General features: G+C 46.5%; 2 protein-coding genes across 2 annotated transcripts in view; both read left to right on the forward strand.

The window, feature by feature from the left end:
• The window catches only part of LOC311313147 (high-affinity choline transporter 1), a gene marked incomplete at both ends in the record, with an annotated part of 94,399 nt that overhangs the window by 34,831 nt on the left and 39,159 nt on the right, over window positions 1-20,409 (forward strand). The gene's annotated exons all lie outside the window — the stretch shown is intronic.
• f5 (coagulation factor V) overlaps window positions 1-20,409 on the forward strand; it is a 41,727-nt gene that overhangs the window by 2,522 nt on the left and 18,796 nt on the right. Inside the window, exons 4-8 of the mRNA XM_084443675.1 lie at window positions 552-764; window positions 978-1,139; window positions 1,360-1,581; window positions 1,805-1,970; window positions 2,754-2,925. Coding sequence (XP_084299801.1) covers window positions 552-764; window positions 978-1,139; window positions 1,360-1,581; window positions 1,805-1,970; window positions 2,754-2,925 — 935 coding nt within the window. The remainder of the gene's footprint in view (window positions 1-551; window positions 765-977; window positions 1,140-1,359; window positions 1,582-1,804; window positions 1,971-2,753; window positions 2,926-20,409) is intronic.

A 20,409-nucleotide genomic window follows, 5' to 3' on the forward strand; every position in this document is an offset into this window, starting at 1 on the left:
CAACATTAAATTGAGACACAAGTCACTGAAGCCTTTTCTCATTCTGCTCTAAGCCCGGAACTCACCTAGTTCTGAATTCTGACTCCCATCCTGGAGGTCACTTGATTCTGACTTAGCTGTTCTCTCCTCAGGGGCCCTGATTCTGACATGGCTGTTCTCTCCTCAGGGGCCCTGATTCTGACTTAGCTGTTCTCTCCTCAGGGGCCCTTATTCTGACATGGCTGTTCTCTCCTCAGGGGCCCTGATTCTGACATGGCTGTTCTCTCCTCAGGGGCCCTGATTCTGACATGGCTGTTCTCTCCTCAGGGGCCCTGATTCTGACTTAGCTGTTCTCTCCTCAGGGGCCCTGATTCTGACATGGCTGTTCTCTCCTCAGGGGCCCTGATTCTGACATAGCTGTTCTCTCCTCAGGGGCCCTTATTCTGACATGGCTGTTCCCTCCTCAGGGGCCCTGATTCTGACATAGCTGTTCCCTCCTCAGGGGCCCTGATTCTGACATAGCTGTTCTCTCCTCAGGGGCCCTGATTCTGACATAGCTGTTCTCTCCTCAGGGGCCCTGTACTTTGACAACACCTCCAGGCAGGAGAAGGAGGACGACGTGGTGCCTCCCGGCGGTCAACACACATACTACTGGGAACTGAACTCGAGGGTGGCCCCCCAGGCGGCGGACCCCCCCTGTATCACCTACACCTACCAGTCCCACTTTGACGTCCTCAAGGACTACAACTCAGGCCTGATTGGCACTCTGCTCGTCTGCAAACCCGGTAGGCGTAGTAGCATTTCAGGAGCTCTCCTTAGCATATTTACTGCAATGTATTTAACCTTATGCCAGTAGACAAATGATTTATTTATTTATATTTCTGTATAAAAATGAATTGTTCATTCATTCATTCATTCATTCATGTTATTATCTATCCATTGTGTACAGAGAGGTGCAGCAGCCATGAAGGTAATCTGTGCTGTGTCTCCCCCTGCAGGCAGCCTGGATGACGCTGGGCAGCAGGTTCACTTCCATCATGAGTATGTCTTGATGTTTGGAGTGTTTGATGAGAGACATAGCTGGTACAAGCCCATGGGCAACGCCGCAGACAGCCCTGTCAAACACACCATCAATGGGTACACCCATGGAGCAGTCCCTGGTGAGACAGTCTGCTTGTCAGTCAGTCAGTCAGTCAGTCAGTCAGTCAGTCAGTCAGTCAGTCAGTCAGTCAGTCAGCCAGCCCTTCAGTTAATCAGCCAACCAGTCAGTCAGTGAGTCAGTCAGTCAGTCAGTGAGTCAGTGAGTCAGTGAGTCAGTCCTCTTGTCAGTCACTTGTGTTTAGGGTCTAAAAGGTCAAGCTAACCTTCTTCCATCCTCAGGTCTGAGTATCTGTGCCCACACCTCCGTCAGCTTGCACCTGGTGGGTATGGGTTCGGAGCCTGAGGTCTTCTCGGTGCACATGAACGGGCAGATACTGGAGCACCTCGGGCATCGGGTGGCGTCCGTGGGCGTTATCAGCGGCACCGCCACCAGCACCCAGATGACGGCCTTCTACACCGGCCGCTGGCTGCTCTCGTCCCAGACCACCAAGCACCTGGAGGGTATGCGCTCCACCGCCACGAGGGTCTAGACATACACAGTGTAGAGATGTGGTGTGAGATGTCTGTGAGATGTTCATCCCCCAGTGTAACGTCAAATTTTACCTCCACCCCCCCCCCCTCTCCCTCTCTCTCTCCCTCTTCATCTCTCCCTCTCTCTCTTTCCCTCTCCCTCTCTCTCTCCCTCTCCCTTGCTCTCTTGCTCTCTCTCCCTCTCTCTCTCCAGCTGGTATGCATGGTTTCGTAGACGTGATCAGCTGCGAGGGTATCATGGCACCCAGGCGTAGGCTGACCATCCAGCAGACTAGAGAGATTAAGGAGTGGACTTTCTTCATCGCGGCCGAGGAGATGGTGTGGGACTACGCTCCAAACATGCCTGACTACCTGGATGGGTAAATACAGCACAACACAAACAAGGCTGGCTCTTTCTAGACAGGTTTTCCAGAAAAATAGTTTTACGGGAGGTAGAGTGGCTGGCTGGGGATCGGAAGGTCCCTGGGCGAAGTGCGCTTTAGCAAGATTCTGAACCCCAAATTGCTCATGGTTGGCACGGTAACTCGGTGTGTTTACACTGTTGCCTCACAAGAAGAAGGTCCTGGGTTCGATTCCCGCATTGGGCTCTCTCCCGGGCCTTTCTGTGTGGAGCATGTTCTCCCCGTGCTCACTCAGGTTCCCTTCACATAGAACCCCAATATGAAAAGCATGCAGAAGAACAGTTGCTCTTCAGTCCTGTCCCTGACCAGCACCTGGTCTGAGCACTTGGACTTGGTCCCCGAGCGCCACTGACGAGGCTGCCCACTGCTCCTGGCTGCCCCTGGAGGAGGACAACTTGGATGGGATAAATGCAGAGAACAAATTCCACCGGCGACCTCTGAAGATGCGTGTGTGTGTGTGTGTGTATGTGTAGTGTGACGCCACCATTCACATGTGTGTATTTGTGTGTATCACAGCCGTGTGGCTAATAAAAGGCCCTTGAGGTCCTGTAATTATTATTGTACAGGCTACCATCTCCTGCAGCGCTACATCTGGATTACGTTTTACCCAGAACCGCCCAGGGCTGATGTAGCTTAGTCTAGAAGATGAAGCCCTTGAATGAATGACATGTTTGTCCCAACCTATATTGTACTGGATTCATCTATTGAGATTTTAGGAGTCTTCGCTTCTGTACGTCGCAGGGACTTCAAGTTGAAATACCTGGACCGAAGTCCTCACCGAATAGGAAAGAAGTACAAGAAGGCGGTCTACACTCAGTACACGGACGCAACGTTCACCAAGAGAGAGCTGAAGAAGATGGAGGTCGGCATCATCGGGCCCGTCATAAGGGCGCAGATCAGAGATGTCATCAAGGTGAGACGGTACTCTGTTGTCTTTGACAGGTGGCGGCTTTACGTTTAAATTTAAGTCATTTAACAGATGCTTTTATCCAAAGTGACCAGCGATAAGTCTGTTTATCCATCAACGCAATGGGCCAAAGATAACAATTCTATCTGCAGTGAAGTAACTACATTACACCTCACAATGTTGCACCCCTGGAGGTATTATATTAAACGGTTGTGCCTTCCCAACGTTTTGGATACATGCTACCTTTCCTCCTTCCTCTAAGATGAGGTCTTCCATGTTCTAACATAGATTGGTGAAAGTGATTGGCCGAACCAACACAAAGCCTTGTATGTTACAGTACAGTGCATGTATTTGCTTTTGCTTGCTTGTTTTTGTGTGTTGGCTGTAAGCCGACACACCAAGGAAAGGGAATCCTTTTTGTCTGTGCTTATCTCTGTCTTGCTGTCGTGTTGTTGACCTGCAATTCCATTGCTGCTACCACAAGAGGCAGTAGTCCCAGAACATCAAAACCAAAAGACTCCACAGGTTTTTCTGGTCAGCGGTGGCCGAGTGGATAGTTCCCTGGCTATCACGGCAAAGGTTGTGAGTTTGATTCTTGGTGTGGACATACCAAGGTACCATGACATATTTTGTCACTGGATGTTGTAGAAGGTTGTGAGTTCGATCCTTGGTGTGGACATACCAAGGTACCATGACATATTTTGTCACTGGATGTTGTAGAAGTTATGTAACGAGCGTGGGTCATATTTGTTAATTATAGACCCTTTTACAGCCTAGTCAGCACAAGTAGCCTATGCGCGCATTCTTGAAACCGTAGCAGAGGAAGACAGACGAAATCGCCATTATTAAGCGTACGGACTGGACTGAGGAAATCATCAGAAATGCCTGCGTTTGCGGTGCCCATTTTATATCAGGTAAGTTATTTTGACTACCTGGTTTCACTACAGTAGCAGAGGAAGACAGACGAAATCGCCATTATTAAGGGTACGGACTGGACTGAGGAAATTATCAGAAATGCCTGCGTTTGCGGTGCCCATTTTATATCAGGTAAGTTATTTTTGACTATCTGGTTTCACTGGAATGTCTGGTTGAAATGTAGCCCTTCTCAGTCCCGTTGTCAACAGTCCTTTGCTGGTGCATTCACTTTTCCTTCAAAATAAATCGGTGTAGGCCTAGTTAGGAGAGGCGCTCATATTTAGCCTACAAGTGTCAGATAAACATGAAACTTCACTTACCTAAGCAAAAGGGTCTATTTTAACAAATGCTGGGTTGAAGCTTCAAAGCATTGCCACCACCACAGAAGAAGACTACCTCGGGGACAGAACGCGTCTAAATAAATTATTTATTGGTAGCGTCTAAATAAGTTATTTATTGGTGGCGCCGTGGCTTCAAAACCCAGCATTTGTAAAATTTTGCTGAGGTAAGTGAAGTTTCATGCTGACACTTGTAAATATGAGCGCCTCTCCTAACTAGGCCAGACTGTTGTCGGGCATGAGCGAGCGGAATGCGACAACGGGACTGAGAAGGGCTAGTTGAAATGTAGAGTAATATCTGAAATAAACAGTAACCCATAACCTGGCTGCACGCTAAGCTAAAGCTAAGTTCAGGAAATGAAGCCCAATGATAGCTAGCTAACACGCTAGCTAGTGTTAGCTACCTAACTCAAGGCCCGAGGAGTTGGAGATACTGTGCACGTTCTCTCAAAGTGCTTTAGCTAAGGTTAGCTACTACAAGCTAGCTAGTCCTTGTCACCAACACTTGCCTCACAACGTACATAGCAAAACTATTCACACAGCAAGCAACGTCAGCTGACTGGGACTGTCTCGTGAGTAGAATAACCAGTGTTGTGAAATACATTTAAGAACTGGTCAGTTGATATGTTGCACAGCAATCGAGCAGGACAATATCATTAAGGCTAGGTTAGGTAGCTAGCAAAGTCAACTTGCCCAGCTGGTATGGTTATAGGCTCATTCCTATGGGATAGTAGTTTGTGATTTAGCAATGGGTTGACTAATCACTAGATCAATATTTTCAGTTGGGGATACAGGGCTGTACATTGCGACATATATGTCGCATGTGCTATGAAAAAAATGTCTGTGCGATTAATTTATTTGCCCTGTAGCACGCGTGCGACAGACAGCGAGCCGCTACTGTATGTAACGTTAGCGGGTTTTCCCGTGTTGAAGCCGGGAGGACGAGTGAGGTGAAATAAAGTGAGAGCAGTCAGGTAGGCTAGCCTATAGCTTCCCCCGGACCAGTAAACTCTCTTCGGGCAAGTGCCTCATGCAGTTGTCTGATTGGACAAGTAAAAAATAGCCTATAGTTGAAGTGTGATAAATATGTAACGTTAAAAAAAAATACAGTCTAGAAACACGACGTGGAGCTACACCCAGTAGCCTAGCCAATGTTTGAGCCGAAGTGGAGCCTCCATCTTCGTAGTTTGTGCGCTGCTGTCTGTCAGTCAGCAAGCATAATTTGTCAAGGAGACTGCCCACACCATAAGCGCGAGTACCTACAACATGCGAATCAGAACTGCGGTCAAGCCAGCCTTCAATTTGGAAATACAAGTCATGTGGGCCACAGCCAATTCCCCTTTGCGCAAACATTAGCGTCATTACGGTACATCGTTTTTTCTCTTGTAAGGACTTACCACCGTCGCATTCACCGACAAGTAGTGAAGTCAAATAACTATGGTTTGATTAAAGAAGTGAAAGGCGGTTGTGGTGTGGCATTTCAAAATAAAGGACCTCTAAATTGTCATAACTATATTTCCTTAATATTCAGATTGGAAATAAAAGGAAATCGCCCATAATGCCGCACCTACTCCAATCCAGAGAGCTAGCAGACCACCCCTGGCTCTGGGTATATCCCAGTTATTTTCAGGACATTCTGATGTGGCATTTCAGAATAAAGGCTCTCTAAACTGTTCTATACAACCTACTGTTTCCTGCAATTTCAGGTTAGGATTAAAAGGAGACCGCCCATAATGCATCAACACTTCCACTTCACAGTAGTAGTAGACCACCTCAGGGTGTCACCCTGTGATTTTTATGACATTCTGATGTGGCATTTCAAAATAAAGGCTCTCTAAACTGTGCTATACGACCTACTGTTTCCTGCAATTTAAGATTAGGATTAAAGGGAGACCGCCCATAATGCATCAAAACTTGTACTTGAGAGTACTAGTAGACCACCTCAGGGTGTCACCCAATGATCCTCAGGACATTCTGATGTGACATTTCAAAATAAAGGCCTTCTAAACTGTCCTATACGACCTACTGTTTCCTGCAAATTCAGATTAGGATTAAAAGGAGACCGTCCATAATGCATCAACACTTCCACTTCACAGTACTAGTAGACCACCTCAGGGTGTCACCTAGTGATTTTCAGGACATTCTGATGTGGCATTTGAAAATAAAGGCCCTCTAAACTGTCCTATATGACCTACTGTTTCCTGCAATTTCAGATTAGGATTAAAGGGAGACCGCCCATAATGCATCAACACTTCCACTTCACAGTACTAGTAGACCACCTCAGGGTGTCACCCAGTGATTTTCAGGACATTCTGATGTGGCATTTCAAAATAAAGGCTCTCTAAACTGTCCTATACAACCTATTGTTTCCTGCAATTTCAGATTAGGATTAAAAGGAGACCGCCCATAATGCATCAACACTTCCACTTCACAGTACTAGTAGACCATCTCAGGGTGTCACCCAGTGATTTTCAGGACATTCTGATGTGGCATTTCAAAATAAAGGCTCTCTAAACTGTCCTATACAACCTACTGTTTCCTGCAATTTCAGATTAGGATTAAAAGGAGACCGCCCATAATGCATCAACACTTCCACTTCACAGTACTAGTAGACCATCTCAGGGTGTCACCCTGTGATTTTTATCACATTCTGATGTGGCATTTCAAAATAAAGGCCCTCTAAACTGTGCTATACGACCTACTGTTTCCTGCAATTTCAGATTAGGATTAAAAGAAGACCGCCCATAATGCATCAAAACTTCCACTTTAGAGTACTAGTAGACCACCTCAGGGTGTCACCCATCGATCCTCAGGACATTCTGATGTGACATTTCAAAATAAAGGCCTTCTTAACTGTCCTATATGACCTACTGTTTCCTGCAATTTCAGATTAGGATTAAAGGGAGACCGCCCATAATGCCTCAACACTTCCACTTCAGAGTACTAGTAGACCACCTTAAGGTGTCACACAGTGATTTCCACGACATTCTGATGTGGCATTTCAAAATAAAAGCCCTCTAAACTGTTTTATACAACCTACTGTTTCCTGCAATTTAAAATTAGGATTAAAAGGAGACCGCCCATAATGCCCCAACACTTCCACTTCCGAGTACTAGTAGACCACCTCCCGGTGTCACCCAGTGATTTTCAGGACATTCTGATGTGTTATTTCAAAATAAAGGCCCTCTGAACTGTGCTATACGACCTACTGTTTCCTGCAATCTCAGATTAGGATTAAAAGGAGACCGCCCATAATGCCTCAACACTTCCACATCATCGTACTAGTAGACCACCTCACGGTGTCACCCAGTGATCTTCAGGACATTCTGATGTAGGATCTCAAAATAAAAGCCTTTTAAAGTGTTAAAAACTGCTTAAATCAGGGTTAAATCAGGATTAAAAGAAAAACACCCATAATGCAACGGCAAAGGCATAATGCCTTTGAATTTGCCCACTCTTTGTATACTTTTTGTAATGTTATTAGGTGGTCTAGCTTGTAAAAGCTAGCCCAACTTGTGATATTCCCACTATTTCTTTCTTTCTTTCTTTCTTATTATTCTCCTCAGTGTTTTGGCCCTTAACTACTTCTTCATACTTTGTGCTAGAAACTTCATTCAAACTTTAAAATCTCTTTAGCTGTTTCCCGGATGTATTCAGATTTTTTATTTTTTTTTAAATAGTTTTTTAGTAATTTAACTTTTAATAGTAATTTTTGTGACATTGAAACTGCTGGTGGAATGTTCAGTATCATGTTTTTAGAGTGCTGGCAGCTGTTGCTTTGAAAATATTCACACATTTTGTAAACTGCTGGCACTCCTACAGTTTTGAAAGCTCACACACATATTATACATCAAAACGTTCACACAACTGTGCTGATTTGTACAATGTAAGTTTCTAAGCTGTGTGACTTACAGTTTTCACGGTATGACGATTTGTTCGGCACATGCGCTCCCCATTGAAACGTATGGTGCCACACTAACTTTTGAGATGCTAATTTTGCATTTGTACCGATTTTCTAACTTGTGTGATAGTATTTTAACTGATCTAGTCAAAAGGATTTACCAAGATTCGTTCAAAAGGTTAAGTCTGGTTTATTGTGAAAAACAATATGAGCGCAAGGACTTCCTGAAAACGCAACAAGGGTGGTTTCGTCAGCGAAGTGAGCCTTCATGGGTTTTGCTGTGCCTTATATGCAATCAAAACAAAGGTACGGTGCTTCCAGGATGTGATTGGCTACTCCATTGTACATATGAAATGGCAGGCGTGGCCAAGAGTAAAGACATGTGACATGAGAAAAAGGCGGTAGTTTCTAAGAGGGACAAAGGGACAAAGGATGGTTATTCTAGAGTAGACAGATGGCCTTCTGGAAGCCATTTTGTATGTTAGCACAGCTATGTGAATATTTGGGGGGAGGTGATGAATTACAAGAGAAGTGAGAGGACAAAGGTTTAAGGTGTTTGGATGTAAATTCCTCAACAATCCCCCATTTGTGCCTGAACAGGTACACAAAAATAAAATATAAAATCCAAACACAAAGTGTAAACAGTCAGCTATGCTATACATGTGGAAAGGAAATAATCTCTCCACTAGGTGGAGCAAAAAAAATAAAAATAAAAATAAAAATATTTTTTTTATTATTTTCTTTCCACGTGCAAAATCACGCACCAAAACCCCTTGTTTCAGAAATTTGACAGGAAACAAGGTAAAAAAGATGACATGATTATATACTATTTATAGTCTAAGAGTGGACAACCATTCACCAAAAACCTTGATTTAACAAGGCAAAAAAAGATAAATGGTTACCAGTGTAAGAAGGGCAAAAAAAACCTCTTGGTCAATTTAGAGGAAAAACCCAAACTTATTTATCAACTCATGTTTCAACCATTGTAACTCTTGTAAACAAATGTAATATTTTTTCAAGATAATTTCAAAGTTCATTCACTCTTGTTGTGAATAATCGCATGTGATGTCCTATGGAACATAGCTTCCATGTGTGCGTCTCTGAATGTTTAATGTAGGTTCCAGTGTGTGCGATTAGAGGTGCAGTCATTGCTGTTGAGATTGTCCACGTTGTCATACCACAACCACGAGAAGGAGGTGACCGGCAAGGTCAGTCTCCGATTGCTCATCAGAGGAGAGGAGAGTGTGGCGGTGACTGTCAAGGTCACTCTCCGATTGCTCATCGTCTTGGATTTTGACATCTGTAGAGTGTAACAGAGTTCACACAGAGTTAACTTGTTCACAGTGTATATCCAACAGTCATTTAGGTGACACTTCTCTTTTGGGCAATAGAATGTCACTGGGGAATGCAAGGCGTCTTCTCTTCTAGATCGCAACTTCAATGTAGCGTTGTTTGAATCAGTTATGTTCAATGTTAGTTGCAGTGTGTGCAGGTGTGTGTGCGTGTGTGGTGCATCTTGTGAGGTCATGGCTGTGGAGTTTCTCCATGTTGCCATCATATCGACCATGAGAAGGAGGTGACCAGCAAGGTCATTTTTCCTCCGATTCCTCGTCAGAGGAGAGGAAAGTGTGGCAGCCCATGGCTTTGGCCTCTGAGCCCTCTGGTTCAGCTGCATCCTTGATCTCCTGGTGTTGGCGATCCCCTGGTGGACCGTCCTCTGCTGCTTGGACCCGTCGGCAATGGCTTGCATGGATCCACAAAGTCCTCTCAGCTACTTTGATCGCTGTCTGCGTGGTGAGTAGAACCTGGTACGGCCCGAGCCACCTCGGCGAGTTCCAGCTCCTTCGTCTGTGGTGCCGGACCAGGACCCAATCCCCAGGAGAGATGTGATGCAGGAACCCCTCCTTAGCCTCAGGAATGGCGGTCCTCACTCTGTTGAAGACATCCCTGGCATGGAGAGAGTTCAATAAAATCCATCATAACATGTTCTCATGGCCCACTTGGCCGAGGATGTGCTGACAGTTCCATTTTTGATGGGTAGGTTCCTCCCGCAACATCTACTTCTCTTCCATGTTTTCTGGCCTGTTCTCAGGCTGCTCATCTGCTCCTGGTAGTCTCTTGTCTCCTCATTGGGCAGGTCTACATAGAGCGGTCAGCCAGCGAGCTCTCGGTAGGTGAGGAGGGAGTCCCTGTCCTGGTTCAGCAGGGTGAAGGTGCGGTGGGACACGGTGTCCGTGTGGACACCACACAGCCAGGGCGCCAGCAGCACGTACAGGCTCTTGAACTGAACCCGGTCCATCCCTGTACTGTTCCACGTAGGGCCGGCCCGGGTCGTGCTGCTGGAGGGCCACCTCGGCGCTCCCGCTCCCCCAGTACAGGCTGATGAAGTGCTCCGTCTGTGGATCCACAGATGAGAGAGACAACAGAGACAAAACAGAAGAGAAAAAAGGAGAGTCCTCTGGTCTGGTCTCCCTGTTCCCCTCTTTGGTCAGGAACGGTTATCCGCAGTCTGTTGGAAATACTCAGAAACATGGTTAAGCGCAAGCTCCTGCTTTTGGGAAAAATGTTGTTATTCAGTCAGGAAAACTTAAACAGGGTGTCTGTTCAAGTGTCATTAGAGCCAGTCTGCAGTAGCCTACAGTGACATCAGGGGCAGTGTTAGAATGACTTTAACACGCCCAGTCCCCAGTCATGATCAAGGCAATTGGATTTGGCTCTAGAATTTCTCTCGCGATTTTATGAAAATAAAATAAAATAACCACATTCTCGTCTCAACAAAACAACACCCCTCTAAGGGTAGAAACAAATTCCCTGAAGTCAGGATAAAACAGAGATGAGGGAAAAAAAAATGCATCACTCAAATGAAATGACACTAAAATGAACTGGCTTCATTTACAATTAACTAATTAAAAAAATCCATCAAAGCTTCATTTGTATAGCTAAAATTTGTATATCTAAAACTTCCCTCTTCTGCATTTGAGGACAGAGTATTGGGCACCGCTTCGGACAAAATGGTCTCTTCCCTGTTTCATACTTATCTGTCGCTCACAGTGAGTTGGTGACATGGCGCTGGCCCTGCATCTCACGAACCCCAGATCGCCCATCTGTAGGGAAACAGGTCGGTAACCTCCATCTCCACCTCCGGTCCTGTGCCCGTCTCCTGGTTCGGCATTCACCCATCACTCCCGGAACGACAGTTGTCCCGTCTGAAACAGGGAGAACACTCCAGAAATGTCCAAGAATGACTCTCAAGTCATTCGTGACTCCACACAGTTCATAGCTTCATGCTGGCGAGGGGCAACCACTCCTTGGTAGCCCACACAATGCACTCCAGGAAAATCTGAAAACATCAACACAGAACTTCACAGAAACAGAACATCCTATAGAAATAGACTAAACCTAAATTACTACAAAACAGAACAATCTAACCAAGGAGACGTGTACACACACCTGAATCAAAAACACAGGTGAAATGTAGGCGACATCCTCAAGCTTTATCGAACAAGACCCGCTTAAACAGAAATGACATATGATGCTAAACATCCAGTAACCTCATGTTCCTACATATATCAGAAAGAGATAGACAAGACAAACAACAGTTAAACAGACAAACAGCAGGTTCCAAGCAGTCCCCAGGAAGGCACGATCCAGGCTCCTCAAAGACCTGCCGCCCAGGGTCCATAGCACCTGAAAGATAACTCAACACAGACTGGGGTCAATATAGCAGAGGGGAAGGCCTAAAGCCAACTCCTCACAAACACATCATCATTATGTGAATGAAATTCATACAGTAGAATGCATAAACGAACAGCTTATGGCCATTCATTGACTATTGAAACATAAACTCCTGAATCAAAGCGAAAACCATAACCTAAAATCAAAACCTATTCAAAACCCTGTCAGACTTTTGAGTTCTCACCAATACCTAAAAGATCATCCTCAGAAACATTAACAACAACTTAAGACTCAAAGGCTCTACATCTATTTCATCCTCCCACCATCATGCACAAACCTTACGTCCTCAGCTACATCTGTCTTCTCCTGTTTATTTACCTTAAAAAAAAAAAAAAAATGTCTCTATCTTGGCTAGTTAAAATCTCCCTTGTGGGTTGTTCAAGGGAACTCCAGCAGGTGGCGCTCGACCCCAAATCGGAGGTTCTTCCTTTTCATTCAGCTTGCGGTAACTGTGACACTGTTCAATCCAGTGACCATATTGACCACAATGAAAACATGCCTCATCTTTCCCACTCTGTCTGTACCTGTGAACATGCTTAGACCTACTGCTACGTTGCCTATTCTCCCTTTGTCGTCGTCCCCGTTTTTGTTTCAGACCTGCACCTTTATTTTGAATGTCTAATTGTCTCAATTGAGCAGCCTGAAGTCTAGCGGCACCATCCTTGACTTTTTTCAAATTCCGTTGTTCAATGTAATGTCGGAGGCGTTCGGAATACCGGAAATGATCAACAACTTCCCCGAGAGAAGTTGATTCCCAGGTGTGGCATATCATCCTCACTCGGTCAGACAAAGAGGAGAGAGAGTTATTCATTAACTGTTGTTTCAAAATCTTTTTATAATCGGCGTTCGCTTTGTCCATGCCACTGTGTGCGGCGAAAACTGATTCTAGCCGTTCCCAAAATTTTTTCGAAGTGTTCATCGGAATTTTGTTTACAATATGTGATACGGTCCCAATCCATCTTTTTAGGGAATAGAGTTTTGATTCTGTTCAACAGCGCAGCGTTTTGGCCAGTAAAATCGACATGAGAAAAAGGCAACGTTATATCAAACGGTTCTTTTACTTCGATCCATTTTAACCCAAGTATTTGTCGCATGATCATGGCGATTTCCTCGGCGTGAGGCTCATACATTCGAACTAAACTGTTAAAAAGATTCTCGAACTCGTTCATGTCTTTGGTTGGATCGGGCAAGGTTTTAGCTATATTACGCAGTTCATCAGAGCGCCAGGGTCTATAAACCGTAATCTCTGGAGTCCAGGCCGCATAACCAGCTGCATAATTTATTTGTGAAGGGCGAGGAACAGGGTTTGGGCAGCGTATCAGTGGCGCTTGTATTTGCGGTCCCTCCAGACTATCTCTAGCCATTTGCAGTTGTTCCAAATTAAACTTAGCCTCAGATATAGCTCTAGCCAATTCTTCCTTCCTGACCTGTTCTTGTTCGGACGAATACCTCGTAGAAAGGGGCGCGCTTAACTCGTATTGTAGAGGGGAGAGAGAAGGGGCATGGCTAATGGCGGGAGCATGAAAATGGGGAAGAACAACAGCCTGGTTGGGTGTGAGCACGGAGCAACGAGTCGAGGGGGGAAAATCTAATTTTAAATCAGAGTTATTCTGCTGGGGAAATGGCGGAGAGACTGTCTGCTGAACCTCCTTATCTTTCCTTCCTGACCTAAAAACCTCTCTCGTGCTACTCTCTCCCAAATCTTAAAAGCAGACCAGTCTATAGAATTAACAGGCTTTTCCCTTAACCTAGACATCTCAACCACCTCTAGCTGAGCCCGAATCTTAGCTAAAAATTTAACACTAAATGTCAGATGGGGATGTAAGAAATCGAAAATGCTTTAGCGCATAACGAAATCTGCCAACAAACGCTCGCAGAATAATGCTTCAGCGCAACAATCTCATCAGGGCTAGACAAAATGCAAGTTAGCAGTAGAATCCTGTTGCATATAGCATATGTTAGTAGCCGGTGTTACAGGGACACCTAGTGGTGCTCCCAAAATGTTGCATGTAAGACCCGGATGTTGTCTTTGGCCGTGCGCGGGCAAAATCAGTTTAATAAAAGCTATACTGAAACAAATCCCTAATAAACACGACGCAGCCTAAAACCCCAAAACAGCAATGAAAGAAAACCTTATAGTTAACTCACGGCGGGAAAGAATACAATTTCGAAAGAAACAGACACATTAAACCGCTCAGTAACTCACCCAGTCCACTTGGTCCTTTGTTCTCTGGCTCAATGGCGGATCACCGGAGTAGTAGTTTTCCTGCGTCTCCCAGACAACCAGCTAGCCTACTGGAAATCTAGCAGTTACGAATTTAACAGTCTATAGAGTGTAAAAAATACTTACAATACTTTACCTGGATCCATGGCGCGCTTAACAAACCATACAAGGCAAGAGCCGAGGCTCAAACAGAGAACACATAAGACGAAACAAAGGCCCACGTTACAACAAGCATGCCCGGCTGCACCAGCAACTTGGTCAAGGCTAAACCTAGTTTAGGTCCACCAAACACTGTACAGCCACTTGGTCAAAGCTAACGCTCGTTAGGTTTACCAAACCACCCGGGATCAAAGGGGAAAACGTTTCTCCCAGAAACGCGGATTGGAAACACCAATCACTCCCGTAGCTACATCTGTTGGTAATCGTTCTTCAACGAAACATCAACAATCACTTCGAAGCTAGTTGGCAATCGTGCTAACACGAAACATCAACAAACGGGGCTTAAGCTAGTTGGTATCGTTCTGAAACGAAACATCAACAATGAGGCTTAAGCTAGTTGGTATCGTTCTGAAACGAAACATCAACAATGCGCGCCCTACCCTCGGTAGGAAACATCTCTGCGGTTTTAATTTCACCCGCGACCGGCCAAAGGGAAACACGTTCTGTGCCAACTCTTTGGCGTATTAGACCAAAAACTCACACTTCTTCTGAACTGCTTATACCCTCGTAACGAAACAAGGACGAAGTCAAAGGACAATACGATATAAATATCTATTGCTGTTCACAAACTTCCTTAGATAGTTACTTACTAAATATTAAATACCCACGCCGGGGTTTCTGTTTTCAACAATCTAGACCAACACAATCTGAACCAAATCAAGGCAAATACAACTCAGAACCATAAGAGGGTTCGTTTAAACGTACCTGTGAGCCTCAAGAATCCAGTGGAAGAACTGAGGAAATAATCTCGGCGTGCGCTCTGGCGCAAGAGAGAAGATTGATTTTCCAACGCCCACTATAATGGACCGACACGTCTGTCACCAGTTCATCCACTGGAATCCCGAAGCAACACGCAGGCAGTCCTCCCTTTCATCCGCGTCGCCAACTGTGATAGTATTTTAACTGATCTAGTCAAAAGGATTTACCAAGATTCGTTCAAAAGGTTAAGTCTGGTTTATTGTCAAAAACAATACGAGCGCAAGGACTTCCTGAAAACGCAACAAGGGTGGTTTCGTCAGCGAAGTGAGCCTTCATGGGTTTGCTGTGCCTTATATGCAATCAAAACAAAGGTACGGTGCTTCCAGGATGTGATTGGCTACTCCATTGTACATATGAAATGGCAGGCGTGGCCAAGAGTAAAGACATGTGACATGAGAAAAAGGCGGTAGTTTCTAAGAGGGACAAAGGGACAAAGGATGGTTATTCTAGAGTAGACAGATGGCCTTCTGGAAGCCATTTTGTATGTTAGCACAGCTATGTGAATATTTGGGGGGAGGTGATGAATTACAAGAGAAGTGAGAGGACAAAGGTTTAAGGTGTTTGGATGTAAATTCCTCAACACTTGTCGCCATGCCTACAGTTTTAACAGCTCATACACATATACATCAAAACGTTCACACAACTGTGCTGATTCGTACAATGTAAGTATCTAAGCTGTGTGACTTACCGTTTTTGAGGTATGATGATTTGTTCGGCATCTGCGTTCCCCATTGAAACATATGGTGCCACACTAACTTTTGAGCTGCTAATTTTGCATTTGTACCCTTTTTCTAACTTGTTGCCATGCCTACAGTGTTTAAGCTATACAGACATATTATACCTAGAAATGTTCTGCAAGTTCTCAGGATTCCTATGGTGTCGATATATAAGCTGTAACATTTATAGTGTTTGCGATAGAGCTGTCTGAAGCAGACCATGTCTAGGATCAGAGTGTCAGTTGGGATTAGAGTGGTGGCAGCTGTTGCTTTTTTGAATTTGTGTATGTGCAGCCTCTCTTAAAGGTACAGGCACCCTTTTATAACTAATGTGGTAGCACAGAACTCAGCCAAAGTGGAATAGAGACACATGATCTTCACTCCACAGAACCCACTTCGGAGTCTCGCCACCACGCCACAGACCCCCCTGAGTGGGCTAGAGATGCACGGTCTTCCGGTGGGTGCATGGAGATTGGCCGGTCTGCAGTAGTACTAGCAGTAGCTGTTACATACAACTGCAGCAGGTAGCCCACCTCACATTTTCTCCATGAAATGTACTTTCTAGTTTATTTTACTATGCACTTTTTGTCACCTGCACCTTATGTGAAGCAATCTGTGCATTCGTGCTGAGAGGGGTGCTATACAAATAAACTTTTACTTACTTACTATAAAAGCCTTTTAAAGTGTCAAAACTGCTTAAATCAGGATTAAATCAGGATTAAAAGAAAACTACCAATAATGCAACGGGTTCTATACTACACAGTGGTGGTAGGCCCCGTCTCGGTATGAATCATGAAGTTTCACGAGATTCTGATGTGCCATTTCAAAATAACTGCCTTCTAAATTCTCAAAAACTGCTTAAATCAAGATAAAATCAGACTTAAAAGATAACTACCGGGTTCTAAACTACACAGTGGTAGTAGGCCTCGTCCCAGTCTGACTCATGAAGGTTCACAAGATTCTGATGTCCATCCATCCATCTTCATCTGCTTATCCGGGGTCGGGTTGCGGAGGCAGCAGCTCCAGCAGGGGGCCCCAGACATCCCTTTCCCTAGCAGCATCAACCAGCTCCGCCTGGGGAATCTTTAGCCACTCACAGGCCAGTGCGGAGATGTAGTCCCGCCACCTAGTCCTGGGTCTACCCCGCGGCCTCCTCCCAGCTGGACACGCCTGGAACACCTCCTGGGAGGCGAGGCGCCCAGGAGGCATCCTCACTAGATGCCCGAACCACCTCAACTGGCTCCTTTCGACGCAGAGGAGCAGCGGCTCTACTCTGAGTCTCTCCCGGATGACTTAATTTCTCACCCGATCTCTCAGGGAGACCCCAGCAACCCTCCGGAGAAAACTAATTTCATCCGCTTGTATCCGTGATCTCATTCTTTCGGTCATGACCCATCCTTCATGACCATAGGTGAGGGTGGGGACGAAGATAGACCGGTAGATCGAGAGCTTTGCCTTTTGGCTCAGCTCTCTTTTTGTCACAACAGTGAGGTAAAGCGACTGCAGAACCGCACCAGCTGCTCCGATTCTCCGGCCAAACTCCCTCTCCATGGTTCCCTCACTCGTGAACAAGACCCCCAGATACTTGAACTCCTTCACTTGGGGTAAGGACTCAATTCCTACTCTGAGCGGTCAGGCCACCAGTTTCCTGCTGAGAACCATGGCCTCAGATTTAGAAGTGCTGATTCTCATCCCAGCCACTTCACACTCAGTTGCGAACCTATCCAGAGAGTGCTGGAGGTCGCAGGCAGATGATGCCATCAGGACCACATCATCTGCAAATAGCAGCGACGCAATCCCCAGCTCACGGAACTGCAAACCCACCTCCCCACGGCTATGCCTCGATATCCTGTCCATGAAAATCACAAACAGGATTGGTGACAAAGCGCAGCCCTGGTGGAGGCCAAACCACACCGGAAAGGAAGACAACTTACTGCCGAGGACCCGGACACAGTTCTCGCTCTGGGTGTACAGGGATTGGATAGCCCTAAGTAGGGACCCCCTCACCCCATACTCCCGCATAACCCTCCACAAGACCTCTCGAGGGACCCAGTCGTAAGCCTTCTCCAAGTCCACAAAACACATGTAGACAGGTTGGTCAAACTCCCAAGCCCCCTCCAAGATCCTCGCGAGAGTGAAGAGCTGGTCGGTGGTTACACGACCAGGACGAAATCTGCATTGTTCCTCTTCGATCTGAGGTTCGACTATCAGCCGGACCCTCCTTTCCAGCACCTTGGAGTACACTTTCCCTGGGAGGCTGAGTAATGCGATGCCTCTATAATTGACACACACCCTCTGGTCCCCTTTTTTGCATATTGGGACCACCACCCCAGTCTGCCACTCCTTTGGCACTGACCCAGACTTCCACGCAATGTTAAAGAGGCGTGTCAACCAAGACAGCCCCTCAACACCCAGCGCCTTCAGCATTTCTGGACGGATCTCATCAGTCCCTGGGGTTTTGCCACTGTGGAGTTGTTTGACTACCTCAGCGACCTCCTCCAAGGAAATTGTTGACCCTCCATCATCTTCCGGCTCGATGGAGGGTGGATTAGTTGGGTTCAGGAGTTCCTCAAAGTGCTCCTTCCAACGCTCAACAACCTCCTCAGTTGAGGTCAGCAGTGTCTACTCCTTACTGTATACAGCTTGGATGGTCCCCCGCTTTCCCTTCCTGAGGTGTCTGATGGTCTTCCAGAAACACTTTGGTGCCGATCAAAAGTCCTTCTCCATGGTTTCTCCGAACTCCTCCCACACCCGCTGCTTTGCCTTGGTCACGGCCGAAACCGCAGCCCTCTGGGCGAGTCGATACCCTGCAACTGCTTCTGGGGTCTCCCGGGCTAACATAACCCGGAAGGCCTCCTTCTTCAGTCGGACGGCTTCCCTGACCACCGCTGTCCTCCACGGTGTCCGAGGGTTACCGCCCCTTGAGGTACCTATGGCCCTCAGGCCACAGCTCCCAGCCGCAACTTCAGCAATGGAGGCTTTGAACACAGACCACTCATGATCGATGTCCCCAACCTCCACAGGGATGCCTGAGAAGCTCAGCCGGTGGTGGCAATTGAAATCTCTCCGGACAGGCTCTTCCTCCAGACGTTCCCAGTTCACCCTCACTACACGCTTGGGTTTTCCAGGTCTGTCCAGAAGCTTCCCCCGCCATCGAAACCAGCTCACCACCAGATGGTGATCAGTGGACAGCTTTGCCCCTCTCTTTACCCAATTGTCCAAAACACATGGCCTCAGATCAGATGATACGATAACGAAATCGATCATCGACCTACGGCCTAAGGTGTTCTGATGCCAGGTGTACTTGTGGGCATCCTTGTGTTTGAACATGGTGTTTGTTATGGACAAACCGTGACTAGCACAGAGGTCCAACAACAAAACACCACTCGGGTTCAGATCGTGGTGGCCATGCCTCCCAATCACGCCCCTCCAAGTTTCTCCATCATTGCCCACGTGTGCATTGAAGTCCCCCAATAGGACAGTAGAGTCCCCTGCAGGAGCCCCAAATAGGACTCCACTTAGGGTCTGCAGGAAGGCCGAGTACTCTGAACTACTGTTCGGTGCATAAGCACAAACCACAGTCAGAGTCCCCCCCCCACAGTCCTAAGGCGCAGGGAGGCGACCCTCTCGTCCTCTGGGGTGAACTCCAGCACAGAGGCGCTCAGCTGGGGGCTAGCTAGTATAGCCACACCTGCCTTACGCCTCATACCGTGAGCAAGAACAGGGTCCAACCCCTATCCAGGAGTTTGGTTCCGGCGCCTGTGCTGTGCGTGGAGGTTAGCCCCACCAGGTGTAATTGGTATCGCTCCCTCCCTCACAAGCTCCGGTTAATTCCCCCCTAGTGAGGTCACGTTCCATGTCCCCAGAGCCAGCCTTTGCTGCCCGGGTCCGGTCTGTCGGTGCCCCCCGCCTTCACCGCCACCTAGTTGGCAGCGCACCCGACCCCGACAATTCCTCCCGCGGGTGGTGGGCCCACGGGACAATGGAGGATGAGATGGTGTTGCCATGTTGCTTGTTCGGGCTGGGCCCGGCCGGGCTCTGTGGTAAGCCCGGCCACCAGGCGCTCACAGGTGGGCCCTCCGTCTGGGCCTGGCTCCAGATGAGGGCCCCGGGCTTCCTCCGGGCCGGATTTCTCTTCTTTTTAGATGTTCTGTCATCAGTTTTTTTTTTACCTGTAACCCCAGGTAGCTAGGGGGTACTACCACTTGCCAGAGGTGGACCCCCAGACTAGTGGAGGGAAGGATGCATCTTACTTCTCCATTCTAGTTTTGCACTGAAAACTAGCCACTGCCCTTTCTATTCTGATGTGCTATTTCAAAATAAAAGCCTTCGAAAATCTAAAAAAACCTGCTTAAATCAGGATTAAATCAGGATTAATAGAAAATTACTCATAATGCAACAGGTTCTATACTACACAATGGTAGTATGCCCCATCCCGGTCTGACTCAGTAAGTTTCACGAGATTCTGATGTGCCAATTCAAATTAAAAGCCTTCTAAATTAAAACAAAACTGCTTAAATCAGGATTAAATCAGGATTAATAGAAAACTACTCATAATGCAACGGGTTCTATACTACACAGTGGTAGTATACACCTTCACGGTCTGACTGATAGAGATTCACGAGATTCTGATGTGCCATTTCAAAATAAAAGCCTTTTAAAGTGTCAAAAACGGCTGTTTTT

This window comes from Borostomias antarcticus, assembly GCF_949987555.1.
Source record: "Borostomias antarcticus genome assembly, chromosome: 9".
In the NCBI taxonomy this organism is placed as follows: domain Eukaryota; kingdom Metazoa; phylum Chordata; class Actinopteri; order Stomiiformes; family Stomiidae; genus Borostomias; species Borostomias antarcticus.